Source organism: Toxorhynchites rutilus, chromosome 3 (genome assembly GCF_029784135.1).
Source record: "Toxorhynchites rutilus septentrionalis strain SRP chromosome 3, ASM2978413v1, whole genome shotgun sequence".
NCBI lineage: Eukaryota > Metazoa > Arthropoda > Insecta > Diptera > Culicidae > Toxorhynchites > Toxorhynchites rutilus.
In genome coordinates, this window is record NC_073746.1 from 66003483 (window position 1) to 66016085 (window position 12603).

General features: G+C 43.7%; 2 protein-coding genes across 3 annotated transcripts in view; both read right to left on the reverse strand.

The window, feature by feature from the left end:
- The window catches only part of LOC129776503 (tRNA-dihydrouridine(16/17) synthase [NAD(P)(+)]-like), a 258069-nt gene that overhangs the window by 212711 nt on the left and 32755 nt on the right, over positions 1–12603 (reverse strand). The window lies entirely within an intron of this gene.
- Positions 6861–11808, reverse strand: LOC129776502 (uncharacterized). Its single transcript, XM_055782182.1, has one exon. It carries the CDS (start codon positions 10370–10372, stop codon positions 7403–7405), a length of 2970 nt encoding a protein of 989 aa, XP_055638157.1. The 5' UTR covers positions 10373–11808; the 3' UTR covers positions 6861–7402.

The following is a 12603-nucleotide window of genomic DNA, read 5'->3' on the forward strand; positions in this document are numbered from 1 at the left end:
GAACGCCAAGCAGAATTACCGGCCTGGAGTTTTTCGTCGACATGTTCCGTCTGGATGTTCCGGAAAGATTCCTGGCAAAAAAGGACGCCAAGAAGTACTTGGGTGCGACAAATTCAACAAGCCATACGTAACGATCGGCACCATCAACGGTCAAACATATAAAGAAGAGTGCCTCCAGCAGCGCCTGCCCACGAAGGCGACACTCTGTTCTGGTCGAGTCTGGCATCGTACCATTACGCGAAGCCGATGATGGAGTGGTACGAAGCCAACGATGTTGTTTTTGTGCCGAAGGAGAAAAATCAAACTTGTCAGAACTTCGGCCAATAGAAAAGTTCTGGGCGATTATGAAGGGAAAGGTTCAGGAAAGGTTCTCAAAAACGACCAGGATTTGAAGAAAGAGTGGATTAAAGTTTGTATGATGGTGCAAAATGGCGCAAGATGGCACAAGTGTTGTATAGGACTTGATTGGTAGCGTTAAGTCCAAGGTGTGCGCATTTAGCCTAGGAGAGGAGGTTGTATAAACCAACTTCGCAAAAACTTAGCACATATATGTTTATTTATTCTCTAGAAGTTTCAAAACAATCCAAAATAAAAGGAAATTTTTCTGATCTTTTTTGTCCGTTGCATTTTTTTTTCGAGTACGGCCTTCAGACTTAAACCTACAGGCTAATATAAGAAAGGATGTCCTCGCTGCCGTTACAGACAGACTTGTTATCAGCTAGATATATATATTATATACATATTTCTCAAGTTTAGATATTCAAGAATTTACCCTAGAAAGGATTTTTTTCGAAAATCCCATTATTTACAAAGTTATAGCCATTGGATGGGGTATCTAAGTTCTACTGAACCGATTTATTCATAATTTGATGTGAATAAATCTTTTATATCCATCTCTCTACCGCAAGAACCATAAAACAATATTATTTTTAAATTTTACTATTGTAAACAAACAGAAATCGCAAAAAAAACCTGCTAAAAGCTATTTTTAAAAACTGCCTTTCTGCAAAAAAATTTTTTTCAATGGCCGAGGTTCATACCATACCATATCGAATCAGCTGTACTTTGTATAAGTCAAACTATTTTTGAGTTGACATTCAAGAAATAACGTTACGTTTCCACGAGAGATTCGTTCACGGTCTTTTCTTGTGATTTGTGTGTGAAACCAGTCCCTCCAAATCTTTTTACTCATTGCTTTGTTATATCGTACCGAACAAAAAAAAAGGTCCAAAACTCACAAATTTAAAAAAAATTGTATATTTTCACGATTTTTTAAACCATCCTGACTTATGCACTCTAAGGGCAAAAAAACACGAATTTCTAATTTACTATTAAAAATAAACTTTAGTCATGGTCTTAGGGACAAAAAGAAGAACAGGTAGCCTCAGTTTCTCTACCATCACGTAGCCAGAAAGAACGGAACCAGAAAAATGACTCGAAACTACGTTTTTTCTTCTACAAGGAAATCTGTTCCGAGTTGGAGGCAGTCCAAGATTTTAACACTCAACAAGAGAAACTTTTTAAACCTGCCAACTTCAATACTCTTAATTGATTCACACGTCAGACCCACTTCGGTTATCACCCTCGAAATTTTTACGTCACGGGAAACAACGTAGACACGGTATTCCAACGTAAATCGTTGGGCGACAAAAATATCGTTGGTGTGCTTCCGATTAGCCACGTCAACACACAGTTTGTTTGGTCCAACCTGTGAAGAACTATCTTACCAGATCCGGGTTATATCTAGCGCTTTTCCGTTTGGTTTGGACCGGAACAGTGGCGTAGTGTACGGGAAGCGATGGGGCGGTTTGCCCCATCGCTTCCCGTACATGGGTGCCATGACCATGATACTTATATATGTTTCGAAAAAAAAACTTTCAAGTTTCAGCATAAACGTCTACCGTTATTTATTCTTCAGTTTATTCGCCTCTAATCAGTGATTGGTGGTAGGAAAAAGTCGGGAAAAACGGACAGGATGGGAAAGACGGCACCTATGTATGATTGATAAATTACATTTTTATTTTTTATTTTTATTATGTATAAACTTACAATACAGTGTATCAATACCTTTGACACTTACTGTGTACACCTAGCTGCCCTTCTGTTAAAATTGTTAATAAGAACAAAAAAGTAATCTACAAAGATCAGCTTGATGTAAATTTTCGTTTGCAAAAAATAAGGTTTTCATTGTTATTGAGTAATTTTTTGAAGTATTTTTCCTTACGTGAGTGTTTAGCATCACTTCTCTTCCAGTTGATCGAATCAGCGGTGAAGTTTTCTCATTTTTACTCCAGAAATATTGATGAAAAAAAAAAATACTAATCAAGTCGGATAAGACGGGAACTCCACCGAAGGGAAAGGAATTTTTGGTTTGAAAACAATTTGATAATCTACTCCTTCAGTTAGTGTCCATCTTTCCCATTATTTGTCCGTCTTTCCCGACTCGATTTTATTTTTTTCAAAGATGCCGGACACATTCATTTTTCAAAATTTCTGCCTCAAAGATAAATTTTATTATAAAAAGAGAACTAGACTATCAATTTGTGGTGAGATAGCTATATATTTTTTTGTGAATTTCACGAAAAAAATCAACGTTTACTTGAGGTGTCCGTCTTTACCACCTTTCGCCTACCACCCACTCTTAAGCAAGGAATTTCATGTTAGCAGTATCTAACAGCGAACTGAAAACGTTGAATTTCCAAGTTGACCAGTTTCGCGACATACGGCCGAGCATCGTCGTTCTGCAAAATAACTTTATCATGTCTTTGCTTGTATTGTGACCACTTTTCCTTCAGTGCACGGCTCGAAAGCATCAATTGTCATCGGTAGAGATCCCCCGTAATGGTTTCATTCGGTTTTAGCAGCTTATAGTACACCACACCCAGCTGGTCCTACCAAATGGACAGCATAACCTTCTGGCCGTGAATATTCCGCACGGTCGTCGATGTTGATGCATGGTCGGTGTATCCTTACGTTGCCCGACGTTTACGATTGTCGCAATGGACCCACTTTTCATCGTCCGTAACGATTCGATGTAAAAAACCCTTTCTTTTATGCCGTTGGAGCAGTTCGCACGTGAAGAAACGGCGTTCGACGTCTCGTGGCTTCAATTCATACGGCACCCAATGTCCTATCTTTCGGATCATTCCCATTGCTTTTAAATGATCGGATATGGTTTTCTGAGCTACTCAAAGTATATCTGCAAGTTCTTGTTGCTTTTGTGAGGGATCTTGATCGAGTAAAGCCTCCAATTCTTCATCTTCAAACTTTTTTGGCGGTCCGGAACGTTTTTCGTCTTACCACTTTCGAACCGTGCAAACGCCATAAACTTCCACCAAAATGCGATGACTTTCCGAAGCTTTTTTCTTCATATTGATGAAATGAAGTAACATTCCCCGTAAAAACCCTCTCTTTGGTACGAAATTCGACATATTCGAAGTGGCAAACAACTAAAGGGTGTGTCACATCAAATTGCATCACGGAAAAAACTCTGTAGAAATTCGCCCAGTAGACCGATCCTTTTGAAAATTTTAGACAGTAAAATAAAAACTATTAAAAAACTTTTGGCTTTTTCTTTTTATTCATACTTCGAGCCCAAGCCCGTATGCTCGCACCTTCCTCTTTACCCCGTCCATAAGATTTTGTACAACGTCAGGTTGTAGTTTTTTTTTAACAGAAATCCATTTTCTCTTGAAGTCCGCCTCCGATTTGACAACTTTTGGGTTCTTCCGGAGGGCCTGCTTCATAATCGCCCAATATTTCTCTATTGGGCGAAGCTCCGGCGCGTTGGGCGGGTTCATTTCCTTCGGCACGAAGGTGACCCCGTTGGCTTCGTACCACTCCAACACGTCCTTTGAATAGTGACACGAAGCGAGATCCGGCCAGAAGATGGTCGGGCCCTCGTGCTGCTTCAATAGTGGTAGTAAGCGCTTCTGTAGGCACTCCTTAAGGTAAACCTGCCCGTTTACCGTGCCGGTCATCACGAAGGGGGCGCTCCGCTTTCCGCAAGAGCAGATCGCTTGCCACACCATGTACTTTTTGGCAAACTTGGATAGTTTCTGCTTGCGAATCTCCTCCGGAACGCTGAATTTGTCCTCTGCGGAGAAGAACAACAGGCCCGGCAGCTGACGAAAGTCCGCTTTGACGTTGGTTTCGTCGTCCATTACCAGGCAATGCGGCTTCGTCAGCATTTCGGTGTACAGCTTCCGGGCTCGCGTCTTCCCCACCATGTTTCGCCTTTCGTCGCGGTTAGGAGCCTTCTGAACCTTGTATGTACGCAGGCCCTCCCGCTGCTTGGTCCGCTGGACGAATGAACTTCACAAATTCAGCTTATTGGAGACATCCCGGACCGAACTTCTCGGATCACGTCTAAACTGCTTAACTACGCGCTTGTGATCTTTTTCACTGACGGAGCATCCATTTTTGCCGTTCTTCACCTTCCGGTTGATGGTTAGGTTCTCGAAGTATCGTTTTAGTACTCTGCTGACCGTGGATTGGACGATTCCCAGCATCTTAACGATGTCCCGATGTGACAACTCCGGATTCTCGAAATGAGTGCACAGGATTAATTCACGACGCTCTTTTTCGTTCGACGACATTTTTCCAAATTTACGAAAAATTTACAGTGAAGCATGGCCAACGTGATCTATACACTCTTATCTGATTATAAGCGAAAGCTGAAGATATAATTCCTAAAAATTAAATTTCTACAGCGTTTTTTCCGTGATGCAATTTGATGTGACACACCCTTTATGTTGTTTACGCTTCTGAAAAAGACGCGCAATGACAGTAGCTTTCCAACAATTGTCTGGAAATCTGATCCACTGGAATAATAATCAAGTTACGCCATCTGTTGTAGAACCGAAGAAACTTACCGGTACACCTGATAAGGTGAATGATTTTGGTTTGTCCAGTCGAAAATATGATCCTGGTTTGTCCACATTTTTGACTGCACTAATTAAGCACACCTGTGTCAGGTATTCGAATGTTTCAAAACATATAAATAAAATAGTCTTTTTCATGAATTACAGTAGTTTTGTAGTATATTCTTACGGATTCACATGTTTTCAAGGATTATAAACCCCACCTTCTATTGGTGTCAACTTTCAATCAATCCCCAGATGATTATTTGGCACGTATTCAGACCTTTTCTTGATTATAACACTTACAAATATTGTAAACATCATGCTTGCACACCATTTGTATCAGATTTACATTGCTAAACCATGCGATTAACGCATTTCGATGACCTAAATTCTGAAAATGACCAAGAAATATTCTAGAAATATTCAATATTCTGAAGAATGCCTAAATTATGAATGGATCAATATGATGACAGTAAACTCAAGCAATGAGAATTGCAACATCTACGATTTTTTTCATTCAAAAATGGTGATTTCTAAAACCGGACAAACCATGATCATTTTTTGGACAAACCATGATCAGAGGTGGACAAACCATAATAAAACATAAAAATTTGAATAGTTTCAACGCCAATACTACCATAGTAATATTAGCAACTAGAGACTTGGGGCTTTTCAGCAAACCCAAACTCGTATTGATTATTTGTGATTTTCATGAAGAAAAATCGATTTGCGTTTAATAGTTGCGCGTAAACACCCAAAATCGGACAAACCAAGATCATTTACCCAATGTTTGCGCAAACGAAATTGATCTTTGTTCGAAAATGGTAATTGATTTTCAGGAGAAATAACGCACCTCTACATATATCTTCTCTCTATATAAATAAAATGGAAGGTCAAACGTGTTGGTAAGCACAAACCCCGAGGAAAGAATCGAAAGAATTATGACGAGTTTTGGTAGAAGTAATAGGAATTTTACAGAAAAAGAAAATTGAAAAGAGTCAATTAGAGGATCAATCAATGGAGAGTTCTGCGATTGAACCCATGAACGTTTGCTTAATAAGAAAACGTGAATGTCAAAAAATCAATTTTCGCCGGTTCAGCTAGCTAATAATAACGTTGTTCTCATCTTCATCTTCAAAGAAGTATGGGACAATGGTTCGTTCGGACCATAAACCTCACCGAATTGCACATTTTCCGGGATGCATTGACAGCTCTTTAACCCCGAATAATAAATTTTATATTTATTGCAATTTTCCTGTGTTTTTCTATTTCTAAACGCTTAAAAAATCACCCTTTATTTTTATATCCTTAAATTTAGGTTTCTTAGATCAATAAATTTGATTTTTCATTAGAGAAAGAAAACAACACTGGACAAACAAATTTGATTGGAGGGGTGACACTCAAGACACCCGCCCCGGATGTCATCCGGTCAAGCTACGAAGAAAACAGACCACGACCCGATTCCTAGTGCATCTTCTGGATAGATCTAGACACGGGGAGAGGACACAACAGCGTAAATAACAGAGTCGGAAGGCGAGGGGATGAGCGGGAGATAAAGAAGAGAGGTTTGCATTCTTTTTTTGCAAACGGGTGGCTTGTAGAGGCGGGTGAACTCTTCCGAATTTCCGAGGAACACGTTGAAACGACTTCCCAGCTCCCGCTGAAGCTAGCAAGGGAAACTCAGTGATTTCAGCATCTGAAATCCTCATGTCAGGAGATCCATTTTTTATGTGGCAGATATACACTTTAGTAAATATTTTGTTCCTATTTTAAAAAGCTAAATAATTAATAAAATGTGAACCTTCGCAAAACGGGAACCTACCGAAACACCGAGTCCGAGACTGAATCAATTCGTTGCACGAAAATGACACATTAAGTGATCTTTGCGCCTCTCAAGCCAGGACGACCCCAAGCCATAACATGCTCAAACACAATTCAAGTAGTTTTCTCAAGAAATCATGAAAGACGAGACGTGAGTTCTGGATGTTTTACTCGTTCTAGAAACAAATACTTTTATTACGATATACTTTCTTTTTAAAACTTTGTTTCCTTGTCTCATAAAACAAATATATAATAATAATAATATATAGGACGCTTTCCGTTTCTACGGATTTTTTTTTCTGGTATCCTTCTTAATGTCTTCTTTATTTTTGCTCACAGTCAATTTAATTTAACTAACACTAATTTAGATAATTCTTCTTTCCTTATTTTTTTTGTGTTCGCCATCGTTCCGTGGTTAAAAGATAAACTCGCATCTCCAAAAAATAAAATCCAATGATTTTCAGCTCTTCATATTTCATCACAAAATTTTTCTTCTTAGAAATTGTCATTTCGTTGTTTCACAAATACTTCTGATCTCACATTTGGTTTGCTTTAGCTACAATAGAGGGGTTTTTTAACACGATTCAACACTGACTGAATGACTGACTGGAGGAACATACAGAGAAAAAGAGACGGACATAGACATAGCGAGTATACATAAGGTTTTTGTTGCTAGTTTTTTGCGAGCTGCACCCACTGAGAGACAGAGCTGGGGCTTAGCTGGATCTATCAACGCTGGACGACAGGTGGTTCCTGTGGGAACCACTACCGCACACCACGTTCGTTAGCGCCACACCGGAGGCGAGCGACGAAATACTGGGAGAGCACGACGAGTGCCGGCAGGGCTGCGGCGAGGTCGGATTGGACAGGCCCGACTCGTGGATGGGCGACAGCGTGGGACTGCGGTTACGTATGATGTTCTTTCGGCGGCTACGCCTGTACGACGGATTGAGCGGTATTCGGATTGATGGCTGCTGCTGGTGCTGTTGCTGTTGATTTGGGGATGAGTGCTGCTGATGGATTAAGGCAAGCGTATCGGCGAGTTCCTGCAGATCGTCGGTGGTATTCTTGAGCTTGCGACGGGCTGGCGGCGGCAACGCCGGCATCGTGGGCGGAGCTTCGCTCCTGATAACCGATGTGGGAAGGATCTTTCCGTGTTGCTGCTGCTGCTGCTGCTGCTGCTGCTGGACGGATGATGAGCCTGGTCCGCAAGCCCCGGATATGCCCGCGATTACCGCGGAAGTGCATTCCGTCGTTGAGAGCGGTCGTACCTGGTTCTGTTTCACGGTAGCGGTGCCTTGTTGGGACTGCGGCTGCTGCTGAGGCTGTACGCCTGGTCTACAGCGCGGTCTACGGTAGCGATCGATCATTCTGATCATGTGGCGTAGACGAACAACGGGCCAAGGTCGTACCAAGCGGGCTCGCGGACGCTTCGGAACCGGTGAGACACTGTTGGGCACCAACGTTATATCGTTGCCGTTGGCATCGTTCAGGATGCGATTGTTGTTCCCGTTGCTAGTGCTAGAGCGTGTATTGTAGCTAGTGGTGTGGTGGTTATTATTGACAGCATTCTGGTGGTTACCAATCGACACCGGGCTGCTAGGGCTAAAGTATCCATTTTCACTACTGACACCGCTGCCGGTGTTGGTACTACAGTTATTATTGCTAACACAGTTGTTTTTTCTATTGTTATTGGCACGATTTTCATTATTTGTCAGTTCGCATTGTCTGGGATGCTGCTGCCGCTGCTGTTGCAGCAGAGACTGCTGATGATGTTGGGGACGTTCATGTTCTAGGACATTGGTGATCGCGGGTAAGGGTGGCTCTGGTTGCCGGTGCTGCTGCTGTTGCTGCACAACGGCCGATATTGATCGCACCGGATCACCCGGAACATCTGGACTGTCCGGAACATTCGAACAGCAGTTCCATTTTCTTTTCCACCGGTGGTGCTTGGTGTGCGTCTTGACGCAACATTGCTTCTCCTGGAGCGTAACAATTTCATCACTCTTGTCCGGTACACTCCCGGACGGTTTGACCTTAAAACTACAAAATGTGCACTGTTCACTGTACTGCACGAACGACTCCGAAGTGGTGGTGGTTTCGAAGTCATCCCCGTTCACAGTTTGGCTGTACTGGGAGCAACAATGGAACGTTCGCGACTCACACTTCTCCCGTGGGTGACCCTTGACCGCGGCGACGTTGCGCTCCTCCAGCATCGAACACATGTAGAAGGCAGCCTTCTGATGGGTGGTGGTATTACCGGTCGCGGAACTGCTATTCCCAAGCGAAACCGAATCCAACTTCCGGAGACCGGCCGAAGTGATATTGTTCGTACATTCCTTCGAGTTATCACAGCAATGCAAGGTACGAGGTCGCTGCCGGTTCAGGTCGTTCAGGGTTCCCAGCACCGGTAGGACCGAAGGATTGATCGAAGAGCAGATGTAGATATCGGGTATGTTGTAGCTGGCTTTGGTGCAGTTCGTCACTGCCGATAGCTTCGAGGTGGCCGTGACCGTTGCGGATGTAGCGGTGGAAGGGCCGTTCGCCAGGTTGCGTGCACTGTGAGCAATGGTGGTGGGCAGGTTGGTCATGACATTGTGCCGATTGTTGCGGATATATTCGTAGGTGGTGAGGCCAAGGAAGGATATGTAGATGTGAAAGAAGCACAGATGGAGCAGCAGTCCGGCTGCTATCGCCGCCAGGATACCAAGAAATCCGATGAACACCAAAAGGATGGTGTTGTTGACACTGATCCCGGTTGCTTCAAGCGGTTTGACGGTGACCGCTTCCTCGCAATCGGTGATATTGTCCGGTGTGTCATTGAAGTATGTTTGATTCAGTAGTAGATCCTGAGCAGAGCTAGTGATGTTATCCAAAAGCATCGGCAATGGAGTGCTAGCTAGCGTTTCATTTTTCAGCTCGCTATCGGTGCGTTCCGTGGCGATATCAACAATCGCTGTGGAGGTGGCATTACTCGAAAAACCAAACCACGCGAGATTCAGCCACTCAGGCTGCACATGGTAGAGCACAATCTCCACGATTGCAGCGGTCAAAATGACCAACGCTGCGATGACAGCACTCACCACGCACATAAGGAATGCCGCATAGTTTCGCCCGCCAACACAGTGATTTAACCATTTGCAGTGATGATCGAATGTACCGACGCACTTGTTGCAGACACTGCAGTGTTTAGTCCGCTGGCTGCTGGTTTTGATGTTGCACAGATGACACCGACCGTTCTCAATCACGTGCGAATGCTTACTGCGGTCAAACTCGGGCACAACCGTTCGGGTCCTGTTACGACGAAGCTCGGCGTCGGCCGGATCGAGCAACAGTGCTGCCAGATGCGAAACCAGATGAAGCAAATAGAGCGCCACTAGCAGACAGTATAGAGGCTGCTGCACCGAGGGACTCAGTGCTGGCAGCAAGATAGCGAACGTCGAATAGCCAAACAGAACTAACGCAACCCAACCGACTAGCTGGAGTGGATGCAACGGTAGCTGCAGTCCATGGATTCTCCTGTCCTTCCGATACTCGGAAGCCCCCAAATTATCTTGGGATGAGCAGAACTGATTCCGTGTGATTTTCTGACTTTGCTTGGCAAGTGCTTTCCGAAGAGCGGCGACCGCACCTCCTTCGTGTTTCGGTTGCTGCTGCTCCTGCTGCTGACGGTGCTCTGTGAGCATGATATTCAACCTCGAATCGTTGGATTGTTGACGTCTCGTTTGTTGTTATTGTTGTCGTTATCAGTTGCTCTAGCATCGTAATAAAATCGACTCGCTACTGAATAGCTTTTCAACATAAACCCACACACACAGACAAACTCACGACCGTCTACCCGAGAGCGGGGAGTTCAAATTTACACGACTCGGTTTGCTTTATCGATTGCGATTACTATCCACATCCGATCCATAACCTCCCCCCTACACACACACTTCTAATAGCGCTCACAACAGTTGCGGGGGTGTTACGCATCAGTATTTTATTTCGCAATTATCCTCGTCTGCGATGAAAACTTAATCCCGATACTTATTATGCCACTCATCACTGCCATCTTCGCTCTGCGTTCGGCTTGCTTGACAAAGGTTTCTCCGATAAGGAAAGGCTCAAATTCCAAATCCCATCATGCACAAACATTTCCAGTGCACTATTTTTCTCCCGAAAAGACTGACTGACTGGCTTCTTTCTCGTTCGACTGTTGCTACACTCTGCTCCTCGTCACAACACAAAACCGAACCGAGGCGAGCTTCCTATCTCGCAAAGTGCTGCCCCTCCTCGGGCATAGATTTATCCAGTTCACTCACTCACTTCGGATTCGTTCGAAGGATATTCGCGGCGGCGGCAATACGTGACGTCGTTCCAGTTACTGCGAAGTCACGTTTCGAGTTCATCGGTTGCCCCACACCCCAATTCCGTACCGTTTCCGAGAAGGAAAAACAGTCTCACAATCGCACAACCTTCACTACATAACAATGGGTAGCAACACATTATATAATGGAATTCACCGAACAACCATCATCACATTATAGCCGCTGGTATTGTTTTCAAAACATCCCGTGCGCCTGCCGAATTTCGTTTGTTACATAGCATCTCATTTTTCTTATGTAATATCCACTCACTGTTGAAGAATATTAATCCTCACCACATCTGACCAAGCCATCCATCTATAGATCTTCACAGCCCAATTCGGGCCCAAAATTGTCACACACTATCCTGTGCTGTCTGGTCGCGCACTGGACACGACGACGACCCACGACGGCCCCCAATCATTACTACTTGAACTGGATGGCACTTCCGCGCCCACATCCTCCCGTCGACCATATCCGGAATAGTTTAGGCATTCGGCGGTGGGACTGACATCATTTTCCACTTCTGATTATATTCATCGCGCGCGATGGCAACCACCCCAACGCCTCCCCGCCGACAATCTTTCGTCACGAACAACGACAACGACAGCGACTACGGTGATGTCGAGAATGTTTGGGTTTCCGAGGTGGACGATTGGTATTTTTAGATTATCCTTTATGGTTTGCCCCCTGCACGAGCAACGAGCAACTGGGCTGAGGGGTTCTGTGGGCGAATGTTTCGTTTTCACACTACCGTTTCGGACTGCGACTCGACTGCAACTGAGCGTCGGAGATCGGTTCCTTTCGAAGGATACCCGCCCGATATGATGATATCGGTTTGAGTGACGCACGAATCGGAGAAAATTCTCTCTCCCTTAGAAGGGGAGGATGGAAAATGGAAAGCAGTTGCTTATCAGTTCACTTGTGGCGTGAGTGCTGAATGTTCATTCAGAGGATATTCAAAATATGAAAGATACACAGATGTTTGGTCTTCTTTGGTCTACTAAGTATTATAACTTTGTCAATTTTTTATCCGATTTTAGATCGTTCTGAAGTCAACCGATTGCGCCTTCAATTTATATTCATTGAAAAACAAGCGATTGGATTTACAATAGTTTTTAGGATAAAATATACTATCGAACCCTTGACGCGTAAGATTGAAATTTATTGTTTTTGACGTAAGACTACGTCTTTAATTTCTACACCGGGTTGTACTTTTTGATCCAAAAACTTGTTTCAATAACCTTAAAATTACTTTCAAAACAGGCTATTGAAATCACCAATCGGTATATATGCGAGTGCCGCTCGGAAATCTACTCAGTTATAATTAAACAGCGATTGGAGCATGTTGTCGCTTTTGTGGTGAAGCTAACTTCGTTCATCATGAAAACGCTGATGAACGGTGTTACCAAGAGCCTGTTTGTGCACCTTAGGCCAGAAGGGAATCCATCAGGAGGAGAGTTATGCCACTGAAAAGACGACCAAGAAAGTAACAGCATCGGAGCAGCCGCCACACACACATACACGCGCACAACTTTTTTCGTTTGGTAATTATCGAACATCGAGAAGAA